Source organism: Arthroderma uncinatum (genome assembly GCF_011692745.1).
Source record: "Arthroderma uncinatum strain CBS 119779 chromosome Unknown scaffold3, whole genome shotgun sequence".
Taxonomy (NCBI): Eukaryota; Fungi; Ascomycota; class Eurotiomycetes; order Onygenales; family Arthrodermataceae; genus Arthroderma; species Arthroderma uncinatum.
In genome coordinates, this window is record NW_022983865.1 from 3,555,227 (window position 1) to 3,574,789 (window position 19,563).

A 19,563-nucleotide genomic window follows, 5' to 3' on the forward strand; every position below is an offset into this window, starting at 1 on the left:
GTTTGTCGTGTTTGGTCGCTGGAGGAAAACGCGCGATGTTTGAGGTTTTTGTCTTCGAGGCAAATTATGTAAATTGTGGCGTCACGCTAGCTGATTTTGAAAATCACGTGTTGCATTACGTCATCTATAAAGGTCAAGGTTGAACAAAGGTGAACAGGTTGAACAAAGGTGAACAGGTTGAACAAGTTGAACAGGTTGAACAAGTGAGAAGTTGGATAGCTGATATATATATAATATGTACATGGCCATGGCGATATGGTATCCCTTCTCTATATGCGAAGGAGAGCGGTCAGCTCAAAACCCGTCGCCTTCTTTCCAAGGCCGGCCGGCAACCCAGGCACGTACACGGGGATCCTGCCCCCTTTGAACGCCTTCTCTCTTATACCCCCGTACACGACGTTCTTCTGCTCGATCTCTAGCTCTAATTCTGTATTCCTCCCCTTAGCGGGAACTTCTAGCTCTAGAAGGGCCGCAAAGTTCCGCTCTTTTCTCGCCTTCTTGATCGCGTTGGCCTTCTTGTGCCAGTTTGATAATTCTTGTCTGAGTCCAAAGAGCACGGAGCCCAGCTTCTTAAACTCGAGGTATGGCTCATCGTCTTTAAAGCATAGGCCGTATCCGTCACAGAAGCATGCCCGCTCGGCCGGGCAGTAGACATTCTGCCCAGTAAATATAACGTGCCAGAGATATTCCCAGACACGGCCAGAGTAGAAATCGTCTAGCTTGGTGCGAAGGAGCCAGTCGCGGTAGTAGACAAAGTGTGACTTGGGGACAGCCAACACTCTTTCACGAGAGATTGCAAACTGTGCACAGCATTGTCCGCCGAGAATCTCTGGAACCGGCTGTGAGGGGAATATTTCCCTCCATCCGTTTGCAACTATCGGCTGTTCTGGCTTTTCGGGGTCTTCCTCGGTGGATTTGGGATGTAACCAGTCAGGACACCCGGGAGCCCAATTGCACCGCAAGTTCATAAACCCGTCTCTCATGACTCGCTCATTGCTTAGCCTCTTTATCATCTCATTCGCATCGTAGTTTAACGGCTCTTCGTTGTGCCACGCAAGTTTATGCGAGTGCATGAATAGTATGATGTCTGGCAAATTGTCGTAGTTGTCGATTAGGTATGTTAGATATACCATGGCTTCACGACCTTTATTCTTTGGAGTTTTGGGAAGCGAATGCAGGTCGTCAACGACATATATCTCCTGGTTGATGTCCGAAAATCGTTCGTCGATCCAGTCGACCTTTTCTTTCGATAATCGGGGGACGACAAGGGTTCTTGTGTAGTTCGATCCGGGAGGCTTGGGAGTTCCGGCTGTAAAGTTGGAGAGAATCACTGCATCTTCTGCAACAAGGGAAGGCTGTCCTTGAGACGAGGAGTACCCTGGCGGTCCATAAAATTGTTGCTGCCATGGATATGTTATTATCTATACGGCTATTTCGGAAGCAAGGTGAATGTGTTTACCTGTATGCGCCGTGGTATTGACGGAAAGAGTCGTTGGCCGCCCATGATGAAAATGACAATGAAAACCAGGGCAACAATTGGCCTCCGGACCCCTGCCTTTGGGAGTAGAAAGCCCATCTTCGTTCGGTTAAAATAAGCAGGCAATGCTATGCAAGAGACAAAACACAATGACCCAAAAAGCCCGCTTCTCAGTCCTAGATAAGCATAGAGGCACGAGTAAGGAAAAGACGATGGGGATAACCTGTCCCTATCATCAATGGTGCTTCATAAGAAAGAAATGTCCCATTGAGAGAGCGGGTGGATGGTAAACCTGGTAGGGGGCGAATGCCACATATTAAAGGAAGAGAACCAGAGCAAGACGCTGGGTTCCTGGCCCCCATAGCGATCAAGCGGAAAGTATGGATGGGTCCACGGAGAATATCCAAGCATATGGATTGGCATACGCTGGCCTGTGGATCATCCAGTAAAATTGTCATCCGGATGGCGGTTAAAGGCCGTTTAGATGGCCGAGCGAGTCTTAAGCTTCATCCAAAACGCGTTACATACGGAGCACTCCATACGCACCAACAGTTGTTGGACGACGGTAAGGGGTTTATCGTCAGGTGAAGGACGTATCAGAAGGGACTCCTTTGAAGTTCAGGCAGTGTATTCGCGGCCGGGCTGATCCCAACGCCATCCCTCCACCATCATCCCGTAACTCTCAATGCTGACGGCATGACTTCGTATGTTGCAACGAACGAGCAGGCAGAGAACCTAGTCCCCTGGATGAAATCGACTAAGATTATCAAGCAAGATGCGGATTATGTATCCATGTACAGGTACGGAGTAGATGTTTATGTGGACACTTGGGATGCATGACAAACCAGGATTTTCGCCCTCGATGCTCGCCGTGAAGTTGTTGGTGGTTGAAATAAGTACTGTGGGGCCGGGTACCCGCAATAACAAGGGGGGGCCAAGGAGCGCTCCACTTTGGATATCAAAAGCCCAGCTTCGAAGTTTCTATAGATAATGATGTGTTTACTTGTCTACGGGCTTGTGTGTGCAACGTGAAGAGGTTTAACCGGCGACAATCATCGATAAACGGCTATGATCACTGCGAATATCTGCTTGGACGTCAATATATGTGATGTAGTTATGGAGACACCCCCTTGCCGCTCTCCATATTTTTTATTCGTAAGCTCTCCACCGATGACGCATCTTGACATGTTTCGTCTCAGGAGGTGGTGCAACATTGTACTAGCACCATCGGATACTCTAAGAGTCCGATAGTCGTGCTTGATCGCGATGAGGTATATAACTGTGCTCCAGCTCCATTATCTTTGTATATTTGGACCGACCTGGATAAGTGACTAAGTAGCCTTACATAACGATAAAGGGTACTTTCTGAAGAGAGGAAGGACAAAAGGGTAAAGATACGGGATATAGTTGCTACCAAAAATAAATACAAGTTTAGAATTGCATCAGGGGGAATTTCTATCTCAAGTTGGTCATTCAGAATCTGCCTCGTCTTCAACTGTAACAGCTCGACCCTTCCCTTTAGTTGGTGAGGAGCCAGATATGGTATGACCATTTGACTCAGCGCCGCCGTCATCATATTCACCTTCCTCTCCGTCTTCGTCTTCCTCTTCTTCGTCTTCTTCGTCATCCTCCTCATCGTCATCCTCATCCTCGTCTTCTTCAAGGGACTTCGGTGCCGAAAATCTGTTGAAGAGTGGCCTAGTCTCTTCAGACGTTTCCTGAAGCGGAGAAGCCCTAGAGGGTGAACTTTGCTGCTGCTGTTGTAATACATTTGTGGCAGCTGTTGAGGTAGCTGCGCCAGGGGAAGGGTCCTGCGTAGTGGATACGGTTGGGGGCCGATAGGTCGTATTAGGCCTCAAGAAATCTGGCGAACTTGAGGGCCTGACACCGGTTATGTTGTTCTCCTGTTGTTGGGAGGATGGTTGCGTTGTTGGCGTGGGTGTGGTGGGATTGGGGCTGAGAAGGGGAGAAAGACTTGAAGATGGCGGCTGAGGAGACGTGGATGAGGGCGACAAGGCACCTGCGCCGCTTGCACCTGCGTTGGGTGTTGTGGCATTATGCAGATCTCCTGATTGGCCAGCTTGTTGAAGGCGATACATGGGTACTAGCGTCCATCCTTGGGGAATGGTAAGCCCTTCAGGTAAGCGTGAATCGCCAGAGGGTATCGAGTTATATTGAGGGTTTGACGCAACGTAGCGCTGGGTTACCGTGGTTATAGCCGATGTCCCAGACGGAAAAGCCCGTCCCGTGAGAGGCTGTGTCTGAGGGGTGTTTGGCTGGGCTGTTGACGGTCCAGAGCCAGCCCCTATGTTATTGGGTGGGTTGGCTGGCGGTCCACGAAGCCGGGCTAATTCGTTATGTAAAGTCCGTATGATCTGTAGTTGATCCGCTGTGTTCATAAGGTTGTTTATCTCTTGGCTCACCTGCTGCTCGAGCTGGTAAACGATCTGTTGAACATCACGGTGATTAAAATCGGCGCCGGGAGTAAGTACAGGTGTGGCTGCTGGGGCAGGGGGACGGCCGGTTCCGAATCCAAAGCTTGTTCGTGGCGCTTGTCCCGCAGGCGGGTTTTGATTTGCAGCCGGTGCCTGTGCGGCCTGGCCCTGGCCCTGGCCTTGAGCCAAGTCGACATTCTGTAACATATCACCACGGCCAGCCCCAAATCCGATGCGGAGAGGGCCAAAGTTAAGAAACCACATCCGGCCTCTGTTCTCGCCGCCTGCACCACCTGCGTCATTAGCACCTTGTTGCTGGTCTCCGCCTCTCTGTCCGCCCGCAGCCACACCACGCCCTACAAAAGGCCTAATATTTCCTCGGGCTCCCGTTGCAACTGGTTGTCGACAAGTCGGGCAATTTTGCTGCCGCTCTAACCAGCTTCGTAAGCAGGCAAAATGAAGTAAGTGGCCACACGGCAACTTCTTAGCCCGTAATCTTTCTGGAATGGGTCTCGCCGGCCGGACAGGGGTAGCTGCGTTGTTTGCTGCCGGGGCCGGTACCCATGGTTGCATCTCCTCACGACATATGATACAGACGTCCTCCCTCGCGATCTCCTCCGCAGTGGCATCTGGATATCTCTGGTTCATATCCCGGGTAGCGTTCCGATATCGAATGAAGTCGATAATACGTTTGGCAAAGGACCTCATCGTCATGACGACATCTCTGAGGATATGGATCGGGAGTCCGTAAAAGGTGAACAGGATTGCGAAGAAGGAGAGGTACACCACTAATTTTAGGAAGTCTTTGAGATGCAGAATTAGTATTTTGAAGCAAAATCTGGGCAGAAATCTTTTATTGCTTACCAGTTATAAGGTCGAGATAGAACACCCATCGACCCTTCTCCTCCCACCCGGAAACGTCAAGCTCCATTTCGTCTATATCGTCCTCGGTCGGCAGATTTTCTACACTTGGAGTGGCCGCCCCCAAGGCAGCCCGTTGACGGATCATCTGTTCTCTTTCTGCACGAATCTCCGCTCGTCGTTCCAACAATTTAGCCCGCTTCTGCTGTCGAGTGATGTATATCTCGACTAAAGAAAGGGCGTATCTAGCCATTGTTGAAGTGGAAAGTATTGTAAGGACGGCAAACTCAAAGCCAAACATTACCATCATATCTGGGCGGGCCTGGCGTAGGACCGTTCTGATGGCGTATTCAAGCATTTGCGAATTGAACAATACTGAGATGATCAACGACACGGCCAGTCGTGTGTGGAACAGGCGGGGATTGGCCGGCGGCTGTTGCTCCAGAATCTCTACCCTGCCCTCACCTATCCATCCCCAGACCTTGCCCGCCAGCAAGCAAACAAACATTATCACGAACCAGGCTCCCACCTCCCCTCGAAATATTGTCATAGCAAGGCATGTTTCTGTAACTGCGAACCACGCCTTCTCATATAGCTGTTCGGTTTCTATCTGACGCAGGCGGCCGTAAAGTAATCTCTGGAGACCGAATAGGGCATAACCGGCTATGAGGAGGCATAGATTTATGAGAATCTATATTGAGGTGATCTTGTCAGCATCCTGCAACTCCTTCAATCGTGATATGAATCTCCTTTTTTTTTTGATTTTAACATCAATCCAGGTCGAGGCCTTACCATAACATTCGCATTATTTTGGGAAAGAAACACAGCGGCGGAATAAAAGTTCGAGCGTTGATGGAGTGCCCTGAAGGCCACCCCCGCAGCCAGGACTACAGAAGCCTTTCAATGTTGTCAGTGATGATTGACATATAGCTCGCGATTCCGTGAAATCAAACATACCCCGGTATAAGCAGCCAACCTCATTGTGGATGGTTATATAACTGAATCGCAAATAACAAAACAACCACGCAACACCCGAAGATGGAGGTGTAGCAGCTAAGGTTACAAGGATGCCTCAGTAGCTCATGGCAGAGATAGCTTTGCTCCAAGACAAAAGAACATTCTAAGTGCTCCTTTCAATCGCGCGTCCACTGTGGCAGGCCAAAATGCGGTGTTGCATCTGCTGCATCTCGCCAACTGGCCCTTGAAGCTGTTGCTGAATGCTCGATGTGGACACTTATCGCAATCCGATAATCAGATGCTGACTCAGCATGCCATATTAATCAGCTTTGATCAGATAAGGACGCGGTTTCTCATCTTTCAGCTCACTTCATGCGGTCAACAAGCTACAAAGAACCCATCAATTACTGCACAAAGTCTCTGTAATACGAATATCCATTTACATGGAGATAATATATTGAGCGTGTCTAGTTACTGAGAAATGCACTCTCGTGGTGCGGTGGAATGATGATCTCCCGAAGCAGGTTGCAGACGGCAACCTACCTGCTCGCGGTTTGCCCGTTCTCCATCGCTTTCTTAGTGTTTATGAATTCAGCGGTGTCCTTTGTCGTTACTGACTTGATCCGTCTCGAACACGGTCATGGTGACGCTGTTGGGACCTTGGGGTTCGCAGACGAGTTACTCGCTCTCGTTGCTTGTCCCGTGTGGGGGTTGATATCAGATCGTGTTGGAGCAAGATATGTAAGGCTTAACCCCTTTGACTACATTTGCTTGGTGTTGAATGTATCATCCTAACTTGATAGTAGGTCTCGACCATCGGCTATTTTATCATTGCTATATCATTAGTACTCTTTGTGCAAGCCAAAAATGTCTATCCTCAGCTCTTGCTTGGAAGGCTTCTGTTCTGTCTGGGTGGCTCTGCAGTGGCAACAATGGTGACAGCACTACTTCCGGCTATCACTGCTAATCAAGATATCACCAAATGTCCGGTTCCCGGTATTGCCGAACCTCAGAATGGCGTGCCCAATACCACCAACACCACCTCTGATTTGCCTAGCAATGGCCAATCCCATCGAGAAACAAAGCAACTACGCTCAAGAGGCTCTGCACCCCGACTGGCCGGGTACGTCGGCATGCTGACAGGCTGCGGAGCTCTGATCGCCCTTCTGGTTTTCTTACCTCTGCCAGTACGTTTTCAGAAGGCTGGGTATTCGCCCGTGCAAGCTATCAGGCTCAGCTTTTATATTGTTGGCCTTGTAGCACTTGTTGTTTCCGTTGTATGTTTTTTCGGATTACGTGGTCTTCGAGGGGATGAAGGGAAATCTTTCAAGTCTCTGCTTGGCTTCCTTCAGAAAGCCGACAATCCACACAGCGAGGAGCAAACCATAATGAATACAGGGAAACCTGTTGGCTCCTCTTCGCGGTCTTATCTAACCCAGTTTACCACTGCCTTGAAAGCGGGAGTGACAAACTATAATATCGGGCTAGCCTACATTGGTGGATTTGTAGCGCGGTCGTCCTCCGTCGGCATCTCCCTATTTATCCCACTCTACGTGAATCAATACTATCGACATTTCGGCCTCTGTCATGAAGGTGATACGTCTGCTGGGACTCGACCCTTCAGTGAGAACCCGGGCGATATCAAACAATCCTGCCCCCGAGCCTATGTTGTTGCGTCAATCTTGACTGGCGTGTCGCAGCTAGTGGCCTTACTATGCGCACCCTTGTTTGGCTACTTATCCGATAAGTCGCGCATGTATAATTTCCCCTTATTAGCGGGCGCGCTTTTAGGGTCTCTGGCTTATATCATGCTGGGATTGCTACCAAGTCCTCAAATCAACGGCCCACAGGGGAATGCAGCCATATTTCTCGACATGGCGTTTATTGGCATCAGCCAGATTGCCGCCATAGTCTGCAGTCTGGCTATCTTGAGTAATGGTATTAATGGTATTCTCCCGGCTGCAGGTAACACAGAGCAGGAAAGCCACGATGACACACCAAATGAGCGAGTCAACCCAGGAGCAGTGGATTCCAACGGACAACGGATAATTGAAACTACAAACGAATGCTCCCCCTTACTATCCGGCGATATACGTCCCCCTACTTCGCCACAGAGCTTCGTTCACATCAAGGGTTCGATAGCTGGCATGTATTCCCTTTGGGGAGGTGCTGGTATACTCATTCTTACCAAGGTTGGCGGACTCATGTTTGATAAGCTCGCGCCACAATCTCCCTTCTATATCCTCGCCAGCTTCAATGCATTACTCCTTGTCAGTGGTTTAATTATCGGGCTCAGGCAGCACTGGGACTCAAGACTTCGGCGTTGATATCATTGCTAGAAGCTTCTACCCTCCCCATCCTTCACGTCAGCTCGGCGATATGGCGATATAAATAATTTCTGAAACGGCAGATAGGACCTTGGGGATGCTCCGTTCGTGGTATCCCTGACTTATCTACTCGCCCTCGACATAATGTTTAGTTTATCAGTTTTGTGATTACCAGGATACGGAGTTGTTTGATTGAGCTATCTATGGCAGGCCCTTAGTCCGAACAGCCTATGGGCCGGTGTCCCTGGATTGTGGCGTTTCTACTTACTCGATTAGGCTAACAGACTTGAATTTCCAGATTGAGTGTGCTGCAGAGAAGGATGGAAGAATATTCTATTCAACAAGCCTATTTTCATGCAGATCATGCAGCCTCGTATCCCTCACATCTCTGTAGGTAGATTCGAAATTGGAATGAATTTTAGAGATTTCATCCAGAATGACGGCATAGGGCTGACCTGACTCAACGTTCGCGAGCCGCTGTGCGGGAACCTACACTATTGTATTTACGGAACCTATTTTTGGAAGGTCATCCGTTAATGAAAACGGATGGAATGAAGCAAAGCATGTTTACTTTGTGTTTATTTTTGGATTATATCTCTTGATCGTGACTTGCAATATCGACACCATACATATCCACGGACAACTCCGGCAGACCATTTTTTTTCCTAATATCGACTTAGAAAACCCAGGGGGAGATCATTTGGTTCCCGACTAAGAATTTTGCATCTTCGACGTATTGGGTCAGGGCGGATGTACGGAGTAGATCCAACCACGTATTTGGACAACGTGGTGGGCTCGAAATATGGCATAAGATTGGTACTGTATGTGCAGCTACTCTGTATGCACACCCTACATGGCCGGCTGGCCATGGTCGACCAGCACACAACACGCAGAGAATGCCAGTCGATCCATGAATCGGCCCCCATGAACCCTATGTTAGCGCTTACCAGTTGGCAGGGCCTACATTAGTCTCTGCGGCGCCTCCCGGGGATATGTCCCCATGTCCGAAATCTAAACAACCCTTATCTGGTGCAGGGGCCCTAGCGCTGAAGAAAAGTGAATGAAGGAGAAAAGCAAATATACCGACATCAACGTCCAATCTGTGCCCACATCCTGCAGCCGTCATGCACTGAAGCAGCGAAGAATTTTCTACAAGAAGAAACACGGATCCATGCATGACGTTAGCGACAAGGCAAGATGTACGGAGTTAGCCAGGCCCCATTCCCACCACCAACCACGGGTGTGATGAGGGTGCGTGCATGAAAATTTCCATCCCGACGAGAGCTGGTTCGGTTATGAAGTTGAAAAAAAGAAAAAATAAAAAGTCAGGAAGGAGAGCAGACGAATCCATAGGGCGGGGAACAGAGATGAGGTCTGTTGCCAGTGGTATAACAAGCCGGAAGAGGCCGTAAACCGGCCACTTCGTCTGGTAGATCTCGTATACCAACCAAGTTCGAGATTGATACCCCGGCCGAGGGGCACTCAAACTATGTCCGAGCAAGCCCCCTTCGACCTCTCTTAGGCCCTCGAAGCCGACGATCTCCTACATCATCCCGCACTATCCTCCGTCGACATTCCTGGAAGGAAGACGGCTCGCGAATGTTATTATATACGGTTTAAACTGGCGAAATCGAAGTCGGCCATATGTCTATGCAAAGGAAACGGAGCATAAATTGTCGGTGTACTCATTGATAGATCGCACCGCCATTCTCACAAGATGAATAATGAGAAACGGTAGAAGCCATTCTGCACTGCAAACAAAGAATGCACCAGGCTGCGATTTTTGAAACCCTCCGATCTCCCCATGATCGCTCAGTCTCAGGTCAAATGAAATAAATTTCCGACCCGCAGGACTCTATAGAGCTGAAAATGTTAGAGATATGCATCTTTTGAAACAAAAGACTCATGGCTCGTTTACTTTCGACCTTCACACTAAATATCGGTCAGACACCACACCGTTCGGCTCCTGCGGGCCATGATATATCCCCCCAAATGCTGGATGCATCCACGAAAACTACGTGGCACATAACGTACTAAGCCATGGTCAGAATGAGGAGCAAACTCCACCATGGGAAAAAGGAAAGGGAATCCAACCCCAGATGAAACCTAAAATTCGTCAGAACATTATCTCTCGGCTGGACTAGGGAAAGGAGACATATCATTGGAAAAGAAAAGGGCAACGAGAAAGGAAAAGAAAGCATGGGAAATGAATCTGGCTAGTTACCATGACCTGCATGTGTCCGATACACGGTTTGAACCGAATGACATGAGTGAGCTGCACCCGGCATCTAGGATATGCAACCAAGTTGCCCCGGCGGAAGGCATGTAGCGCTGCAGTCTGCGAGAAACATAGTCGACATCCCACTCATCTCCCACCCACACATGCTGCGGGATCCGCCTGGTTTCTTAGCGCAACGCATGGATAAAAGCAATGTTCAGTCATGCGGCAGACGTGGAAAGAATGGATCTAGAACTGCAGGCTGCTGACAGACCTGAAGAGTTTATGTCTAATCTCAAGTCTAGAGAGCCCTGCTAGGGAGGTCATTGGAAGATGGCCCTGCCTTACCAAGTCGATCGTTTGAACGGGTGACGAGATGATAGGAGTGCGGTAGGAAAAAAAATTTCCACACCTCAAAATCAGAACCCGGCGCTCGCATGGCTGAAATAGCCTCCCATAGCAGCGGGTTCTTCAGCCCTGAGAAGTCTTTAAGTACCGCAGGTACCGTTGTCGTTTCTAGATGCATAGCTCATTCAAATTATGGTGAATCGTGAATTCCAATGCCAGGTACAAGCTTCACCGAGCATCATTAGGTTTATACAACATCATACAACATAAATCCCTGGGCACACAGAGAATATCACCGCCGCCATCACCACCGTCGGTGCTGCCAAAATATATTCGTTTACCTTTCCCGCGATATAAAGAAATCCCCCATCAGCTCTTGCGATTGACCTCACCGCTCCTCTAATCTACCCGAAGTGAAACAATTTGAGAAAGACAAAAAGAAAAGCGGGCAAATACCGGTCGGAAATTTCCTAGCTGCATCGTGCCTCAAGATCTGGATCCTGGTGTGCAACGGTGTGGTGGAATCTATCTGAATCTCTAGGGTAGAGATTAATTTTGCTGGTCAAATTATTAAACCTCCCGGAAAAACTCAGAGATTCCTAGATGGACTCCAGGCGGCAGATTAAACGCACCGGCATACCACCCTTGAACAACCTTAGCCATGCCGATGCTCGTGAAGAGACCTTAGTCTTTAGCCATCCATCCAATTCGACCAGCATGCCATACCAGTTAAATGAAGCAAAGGACAGAGCTGCTTCCACGTCAAAGAGTGGCACCTTATCAGAGTCAAACGAAAATCAAACAGAGCAGCAGACGATGAGTTCCCATTGCCCACTACAACAGGAAGAGCTCAAGGGCACGCCCCATCCTGAAAATAGATGTTTATCTCAGAGGGAGGCAGGCATATTGAAGGAGAGCTGGAAGCTTAACCACGCCAATGCCGCCACTCAAATGAAGGCGACCACAAATGAACAAGGATCAACATTGCATGCAAGTCAGTATGAACTTGTTGCATTCCCAGGTACATCATGGCCACAGCGCAGGGTTCCCCCAGCGACGGTGCAGAGGAAACAGTCTGGCCAAGAAACATCACGGCGAAACTGGCTACCAACTTCAGCTTGCGATGGTATACAGCCGAACCCCGGCAACGGGGGTGCTCGCCCTCATTTCGAATGGCAGGTGACATCTGGTACCAGCAGCATAACTTTCCCTGCTACAACTATAGGCGAGCTCGAAAGGAGTGATGCAGACACCGAACCTCTAGTTCCAGGATATCTCGAATCCTTAAACATCACCGGATGGATGGAGAGAAATGGTGACGGATATTACCCATACTATCCCCAAGGCATACCTTATTCAGCCATCCACTACCTTGATACCCAGTCTCACTCATGGACGGACATTTCTTGCTCAAATATGGCCAGCGTACCGACTCAGCACCAAAATTCACAATGGGAAACGCATAACGAGGGTCACAGTCCCGATTATGGTTTTTACTGCAGCCCCGGGTCCCCCTTTTCTTCGGCACTATCAAGTGCGGCGACACCAGACCTACCACTAACATCGACCAACCCTGGGTCCTTGGTCGCCAGCGAAAGCAATATGTATCTCGAAGATCTGGACCTGGATACTGTGGGAGAAGGGCAATCTCGAGGTGGTTCCAGCGCAGGCGCGGATATAGATGGTCAATTTGCACTCAGTGACGGTGCCAACGAAGATCGGGTCAAGCGGAGAGGATGCCGCTCATCCTGCCAGCGCAATGACGAGAGAGATGCATTTCTGATAGAGTGCAAGCTCTCAGGGATGTCCTATAAGGAGATTAAGGCAAAGGGAAAGTTCACAGTAGCAGAGTCTACCCTGCGAGGCCGTTTTCGAAGCTTGACAAAAAGAAAAGAGCTTCGAGTAAGGAAGCCAGGCTGGCAAGAGAGTGACGTGAGTATACCACCTCAAACTGGAAATGTCCAGCAATAAACAATGGGACATAAATGCTAACTTATAACCGTTTGAACAGCTGAGACTCCTCTGTGAAGCCGTAGCCCGATTTTCTGAACCTCTCTCCGTTATAGCCCCAGGAGAAAGAAGGCTACCCCCGAAAATCTCCTGGAAGCAAGTTGGAGAGTATATTTGGAGGAATGGAGGTTCTTACCACTTTGGAAATGCGACATGTAAAAAGAAATGGGCTGAGATCCAACGCACCCAAGCATACGCCCAAGCGACGGCCTTTAACTAGGCGCTCCAGCTTGGGCACACCTTGCTTCCTTTAGCTCCCTAGAAGTCTGATAGAAACTGATAGAGATAGACACACTGTAAATAGATTAATATATATGTATCGATTATCGATATTCTTGGAAAGTAGCGTAATATCGTAATTCGCTTCTCTACCTGGTTCATAGAGCTGATACTCGTATTCAGCTTGCATGCAAACATATCTATATGCCACGAAGAATCGAGGATGGTATATGCTGGGGAAGTGTATATCCAGAAATGGACAGATGCGTTTAAATGATCAAAATATCCGCAGCTTTAAGCCGGAATTCCAACGGTACTGAGAATCTTTTCTAGCATCGAAGGCTGCTGTTTAAGGGCGTTCCACTCCGCTTCAGCTTTAACCATCAACGTTCCCGCCAGTATCGTCCCATTGAGTTTTACCAACCCTTCATCAACGAGGCCACCTTCAAGTGCAGGCTCTAGTGGAATCCAGGCATGCTCACTTCTGCGTGGACAAATCATCATTTTTGAGGTCGTCATGGCTAGGTTATAGCTAATAGCGGCTTCACCATGGGTTCCTAGCGCTCTCGAGGCGGAGATGTTACTCAACAACGACTCCGAATGTTGAGCGGCAGAGGTCACAGCCATTGCATACAGGGACAAGTATGCCCGATGTAACTCTTCCGGGGTTGGGTTGGAGGGCATCGCGGCTGTATAGGTAACGAATGGCAATTTCTGCTGCTCAGGTACCTCCAATCCCTCGCTATTCTCGATATGATCCTCTGCGTCAATCAGGGGCGCCCAGTTCGCGGCATCATCAACTTGACGCATGTCCTCTACAGGTAGGAACTGTAGATGACGATGGGGTTGGCTTGCACCACTATGCTCTCCAGAATTGAAGAAGGCAAAGAGACGCTTCTGCTGCTTTACAGCCTGCGTATCTTCTCTCCCACCCTGCTCATCAGCCGGCTTTTCCCACTCCTTTAGGCATGTAAATGCTGCATGGAGATCGTTTGCCTCCAGCAGATGTGTCTGCGGCTTGAAGTCCTTCGTTGCAAGAATGAAATGGTTTGGTATGACGGGGAACTTGTTTAGAACAAGGATATGGCTCGGGCTGGATGCCGGTATCTGGGCGATTAGGAGGTCGGTATGCGGGTTTTCAAAGGGGTCTATCTTCGGCTTTGGTTTCGCATCCTCGCTGCTCGTACTGGTGGGCTGTGGAGGGGTGTTGTTGGTCGGCTTGACTGCCAGCGCTGGACAGTATCTGAGTTGGAACTATTGGTCATTGTCAGTACTCAGGTATGATATTGGGTAGAGTAGCCTCGTATAGCCATCTCTAGAGAGAGAAAACGATCGATCTTACGGGAACACTGGACGAACGCAGCGAAGTCACCTCTGTTTGCGAGAAGACCAGCGACCCGGCCTTCTTTGCAGTTGTAAATCGTCGCCCAACCAGCGAGGCGAGATGTTCAGAGAGGCCGAATAGCATATTTTCATTTCGAGGCTCTGCCTTGGTCCCCATGGTTATTATATTATGCCTGTTTGACAAATACTAACGCTGGTAAACGCAAGTCGATCTCCGTCATCAGCTGTTTAGTGTCGCTGCGAAGACGTTTCACCTGCAACTCCGCAACCTCCGGCCTGACGTCAACGATGTCAACAAATATATAAACCACCACCAACGCGCCGTTTCGTGCCTGAGATATAAATCCAGGCCAGCTCTAAGGCGTCTGTTTGTTGAATTATCTACCTATGATTCAATAATACGGCCTTTTTGTTGGATATTTGCTACAGTATCCTCAGAGCGTTGTCCTAACTTCACCCACGGATGATGCTTCGATTGTTCTGCCTTACAGGCACTCAGGCATCGATATACCCAGAAGATGAGATTGATTGATTCGTCTGGCCGAAAGAGTCGATGACCCCAGCGGAGATTTCAAAAAGGGCCACGCATAGGCATCAGTTTTCCGTGAGAACGGGGCCGGCCACTGCAACATACCTAGGCAAGACAGCCACCGGACACCTATATCATCACGAGGGTGTCACTAGAGACACCTCAAGCAAGTTCTGCCCATCTTGGAAAATGCTCGATTTGCTCTCAGGCACCGCTCGCCTCGTGAAACCAGCAAGGGGACGCCTCTGCCGGTTTGGTTTATTTTTATGTGGTTACACCAAGTGCAAGACCCTACATATTCGACATCGGAGGGAAATCCATCATATTACGAAGAAAGATAAGATGTTCATGTCCGCGAGGATTGCATGTGGATGCCTGCGTGTAACAAACTAGGTACCGACGATTCGGACAACTTCCTGGGTGGTGGCTTAGCTCGAATGCAGATATTGCATTGTAATCAACGGGTTGGACGTCGTGTCCTCGCCAAAGCATATACTTTGCGTACTGTCATCAGCGAGATACTACCTCATGGACAATCAAGGTTGGATACATCTGCGGACGGAGGATGCTTGCTTCGCGTGGCCTTCGAAGGATGGCAGGTAGGGGTGGCGGAGGAAGTTAATGAAAGGAAGACACTTGCATACTTTGTGCAGAAGTTTCCGATAGCTGTTGTCGTAAGACACCCTCCATGCTCGTTTCCCGCCCAAGTTTACCTGTTTCAGAGGTGGTTGGCTTTTCATAGGGGTTGAGATATCATTGGAGGCGGCTCCTCGCAGAGCATGCATGGACACCCATAGCCTGGAGTTTGTTGTACCCATGTCTAAGACACCCTTAGTCCCTCGTGTCTATCCCATATCATCTTTATATTACAAGCAATACGATGAGGTGGAGGTGGAAGCTACGGAGGGTTAATCGCGCCGATCAACCATGTCCAATATACTCCCGTCCTATCATCAACGGCTAACGTCAGTGAAGCAATAGCTTCCATCTAGTCAAATACCGATACAAATCCATGAAGGATTCCGCTGGTGCGACTCTTGGGGCGATCCTGCCTGGCTATTGTTTCCCAGTGCCGTTAATCAAAGAGAAAAAAACAAGGCAACGAAAATACCCATGATACTTGATAGTGTCATCAACCGCAATAGCTATCCCCGGTCGAAAGACTAGATAGCTTTTCTCGTGTGGAAGCTCGCAATTTAACACGGCGTCGAATCACATTGCAGAAGCTCACTTTTCCATCAATTGGACCCCTTCGCACGGCTTCTCTCTCCACTTCCTCTTCCTTTTTAACTTTGGCCTTCGCGGGTGCACTATGGTACCACGTTGTACCTCTGCCGGAGGTTTTATTCTAAGTATATGGAAGTCCACCGTCTAGTCAAAGACACCGATGCGGGAAGTAAAAAGGACGGGAGAGGCCTACTATTGACTATATGGTCCGATAGGTCGGGTAAGCTCCATCTTGGTTCGTCCGCCAGGCCTAAGCCCTGCTGCATGCATGCGTGCCTCAAGCCTTACGAGCATGCAGGAGCAAAAGGGGCATTAGTTTGGGGGAATTGGAGACTTGAATGTACAGTATCTCTGGGATGCTTGGATGTCTCCTTGCCCGCCCCTTTTTACCTTTCCCATGGCCCGTCCATTCGCTTTTTAACATTTCAATATCAGCTATGCAAGGGCATATCTGCCTGTATATACATAACCTTGACAGGGTGGTAACACGTTTCTAGCGTTAAGTTTTGACCATCTGCGCTCGTTAACCAGTAATATACCTATTTCCTCTTTTTCACTTACTGGCTGCGATATCAACATGTGCGGGCAGGTAAATAAAGTAACCTAACTCGCTTACTAGACGCTTTTATCAAGTTGCAAAGTTTACCAGGGCAATAAAGCGGGCAAAAATAATGAGTAATATATGTATATTTTAGCTGCAGTATATAAAAATGAGTAAAAAGCATTATCTTAAAAGGATAAAAAGAGGGAGGGATAGAGTTGTCCAGACGATCAACTGGAGAGGGTTGGATGAGTCGGCAGAGCAAGACTGTCATAGGCTACCAGGAAGTCGTTCGACTATCTAGGAATATGCAACGTATGTGATCATTAATCAACAATTCAAACGGTCGGGGGTCCTCACAAGGCTGCGTATCGAGCGTTCTGATCGCCATGGATATCGTGGCTGCCATTGGACGGAGCGCCGTATACTACCATATTCTGCATGCATCCCGCCAGACCGTCAGAGTTACGAGGAGACCCGGACAACGAAAAGAGACCGAACTGTGGAGAAGGAGCCCAAAGGGGATTCCTACAGACCGCAAGATTAGGAGCAGACGCACTCATGGCTCTGCGAACACAGTAGGTGAGGGGGGGAAGACGAGAGTTTTCCCTTCTGCTTCCCCCTATCCCTACGGTTGCATGCATGTTGATACTCGTGCCTCCGCGCTACCAACCTGCCTGTTGGTGCGCCCCAGCGTAACGATAATATCAGCGCAATGATAATTATTTTTAAATAATCACTTTATCAACTTCATCATTTTATTTATTAACCACCAATATGTTATCTAGCTCAGAAGATATAGAAATACGCATTCAAAAGGCTCTAGATCAATATTCTCGCGATAAAAAGCAAAAACTCGCGGTTCTTGCCCGTGAATATGAGGTTCCGTATCAGCGACTCCTCCGCCGGTCAAAAGGTATCCCATCGAAGTTATCTACGCAACCAACTAATAAATGCCTTACGGAGGATCAGGAGAAGGTAGTTAAACAGTGGATTCATCAATTAGACCGTGCCGGCCATGCCCCAACCGTGGAGATGGTGAAGAATTGCGCAAATAGCATCCTCCTACGAAATCATACAGATCCGGATACTGAACCACCTATTGTTGGAAAAATGTGGCCATATCGGTTTATCCAGCGCTTGCCAGGCTACGAGAGGGTAAAGAGGAAGCCAATGGACCCAAAGAGGATCGAGGTAGAAGATCTAGGGCTTATACAGACGTTTTTTGATCGATTAAAGATCTCCATGAGGCAGCATCACATCCAGCCAGCAGACCTTTACAACATGGATGAAATCGGCTTCCAGGTTGGCCAGGGAAGGGGAGAGATAGTTATTACAGCCTATCCGGAGCTTAATAACGTTATTTCCTCGAAGTTCTCGCGCGAGTTAATTACTGCAATTGAAACTGTTGCTGCGGATGGCTCTCTTCTTCCACCTTGCCTTATCCTTGCAGGGAAGCATCAGATGGAGGACTGGTATCTAAATACGTCCCTCCCAAGCAACTACTTCATTGTAACAACCGAGAATGGGTATACAACTGATGAGATGGGCTTCCAATGGCTACTACACTTCGATACTTATTCAAAAAAGCGACAGGTTGGCCGGTATCGAATGCTCTTAATGGATAATCACGGATCCCATCTTACACACCAGTTCCTATCTTTTTGCGAAGAGAATGACATTATTCCTTACTCTTTTCCGCCTCATACAACTCACCTGCTTCAGCCGCTCGATGGGAAGCCTTTTCAGCAATATAAACACTACCATTCAAAGGCAGTAAACAAGGCTGCAAGGGTTGGTTGTTCTCAGTTCAATAAGCGAGAGTTCCTCGTGGCTTTAGAAGGCGTACGAAAGGAGGCATTTAAACCAGCAACAATCATCCACTCTTTTGCAGATAGAGGCATCATTCCATGGAATCCTAATAAAGTCCTTGAGCCTTTACAGAAGAGGCTTAGTCCGACACCAGAGCTTCAAATGTTCGATGGAGATGCTTCTCCAGCGGCCCCGTCATCTCAACTATCATCACCGAAGACAGTACAGCGACTCCGGGACTGTATTACCAAGGCAAAAAGGAGTCTAGATGATGTCCAAAATGAGTTGGATTCGATATCTCCTCGTCTCAATAGCCAGCTACAAAAGATATTTACAGGAAGTCTTGTCCAGGCGGAACTCAGTGCTCAACGGGGGGCAGATCTCGATGACTTTTTACGAACAACCAAGCGATATAAGGCTCCAAGGACACGTCGCAGGGTGAACGTAGGTGGCCCCTTACGGGTAAAGGATGCCAATCGACATATTGAAGTCCGTAAGGCAGAGGAGGCAAAAAAGGAGTGGGCAAAGCGGAAGAAGGCAGAGGAGCAGCTGGTCCAAAAACACCAAGCAGATCGGCCAACTTGGCATCAAGAGTTTGGTATTATATATAACGAAGATAGAGATACGATTAACTATCTCGAAGGCAACCAAAATAACACTATATAGTGCATAGTTGGGTGTGGATGAATTTAATAAGTTGATGCTTTGGTTAAAATTATCGTTGCGCTGATATTATCGTTACGCTGGGGCGCACCAACAGGCAGGTTGGTAGCGCGGAGGCACGAGTATTGGCCAATTCGGAGATCTCCTCGACCTTCCATGTGTAACGCAGTATCCCCGTGCATATTATACAGCCGTACGCAACCGTGTACAATGCGGTACTCCGGACGTATACACCGTCTGATTGATAGAATCGTGATGTAATGCTACATGTCCGGCTGATGGACCATAGGGCTGATAGTGCGGTGCAGGGATGGGAAATCTTTTTCCATCGATTCCTTCACCGCACCGGGCATTAGTCTGTGTACCAAGACGTTAGTATTGCTGTACGGAACATGGGCAAAGAACGATACATACGACTCACCCATGCAGCAAACCTCGTATACATCTCCATGCATGTACAGTGTTTTTGATAGAAAAAGCAGGTGACTCAGCCCTATCTCGCACTTCCCGCGGCCGCCAAGCTACTTCAAGGCACACTTTGGCCTGGCAGAGCGAGTCCTGAACCGCTTCTCCTCTCCTTCGCTGCACCGTCGTC

General features: G+C 48.7%; 5 protein-coding genes across 5 annotated transcripts; 2 read left to right on the forward strand and 3 right to left on the reverse strand.

Moving 5' to 3' along the window:
• Positions 1-269: 269 nt before the first annotated feature.
• On the reverse strand, positions 270-1,576 carry GIQ15_04828 (uncharacterized protein; the record flags this gene model as incomplete). Its single annotated transcript, XM_033552245.1, has 2 exons — positions 270-1,400; positions 1,460-1,576. 2 exons carry the CDS (start codon positions 1,574-1,576, stop codon positions 270-272), a joined length of 1,248 nt encoding a protein of 415 aa, XP_033405975.1.
• A 1,370-nt stretch (positions 1,577-2,946) lies between these two features.
• GIQ15_04829 (E3 ubiquitin-protein ligase synoviolin-A) lies at positions 2,947-5,131 on the reverse strand (the record flags this gene model as incomplete). Its single annotated transcript, XM_033552246.1, has 2 exons — positions 2,947-4,715; positions 4,777-5,131. The coding sequence occupies 2 exons, from the start codon at positions 5,129-5,131 to the stop codon at positions 2,947-2,949; spliced, it is 2,124 nt and encodes a 707-aa protein (XP_033405976.1).
• Positions 5,132-6,662: 1,531 nt separating this feature from the next.
• Positions 6,663-8,057, forward strand: GIQ15_04830 (uncharacterized protein; the record flags this gene model as incomplete). Its single annotated transcript, XM_033552247.1, has 1 exon — positions 6,663-8,057. One exon carries the CDS (start codon positions 6,663-6,665, stop codon positions 8,055-8,057), a length of 1,395 nt encoding a protein of 464 aa, XP_033405977.1.
• Positions 8,058-11,226: 3,169 nt separating this feature from the next.
• On the forward strand, positions 11,227-12,594 carry GIQ15_04831 (uncharacterized protein; the record flags this gene model as incomplete). Its single annotated transcript, XM_033552248.1, has 1 exon — positions 11,227-12,594. One exon carries the CDS (start codon positions 11,227-11,229, stop codon positions 12,592-12,594), a length of 1,368 nt encoding a protein of 455 aa, XP_033405978.1.
• Positions 12,595-13,146: 552 nt separating this feature from the next.
• GIQ15_04832 (Ap4A phosphorylase II) lies at positions 13,147-14,353 on the reverse strand (the record flags this gene model as incomplete). Its single annotated transcript, XM_033552249.1, has 2 exons — positions 13,147-14,106; positions 14,195-14,353. The coding sequence occupies 2 exons, from the start codon at positions 14,351-14,353 to the stop codon at positions 13,147-13,149; spliced, it is 1,119 nt and encodes a 372-aa protein (XP_033405979.1).
• Between the last annotated feature and the right edge of the window lie 5,210 nt (positions 14,354-19,563).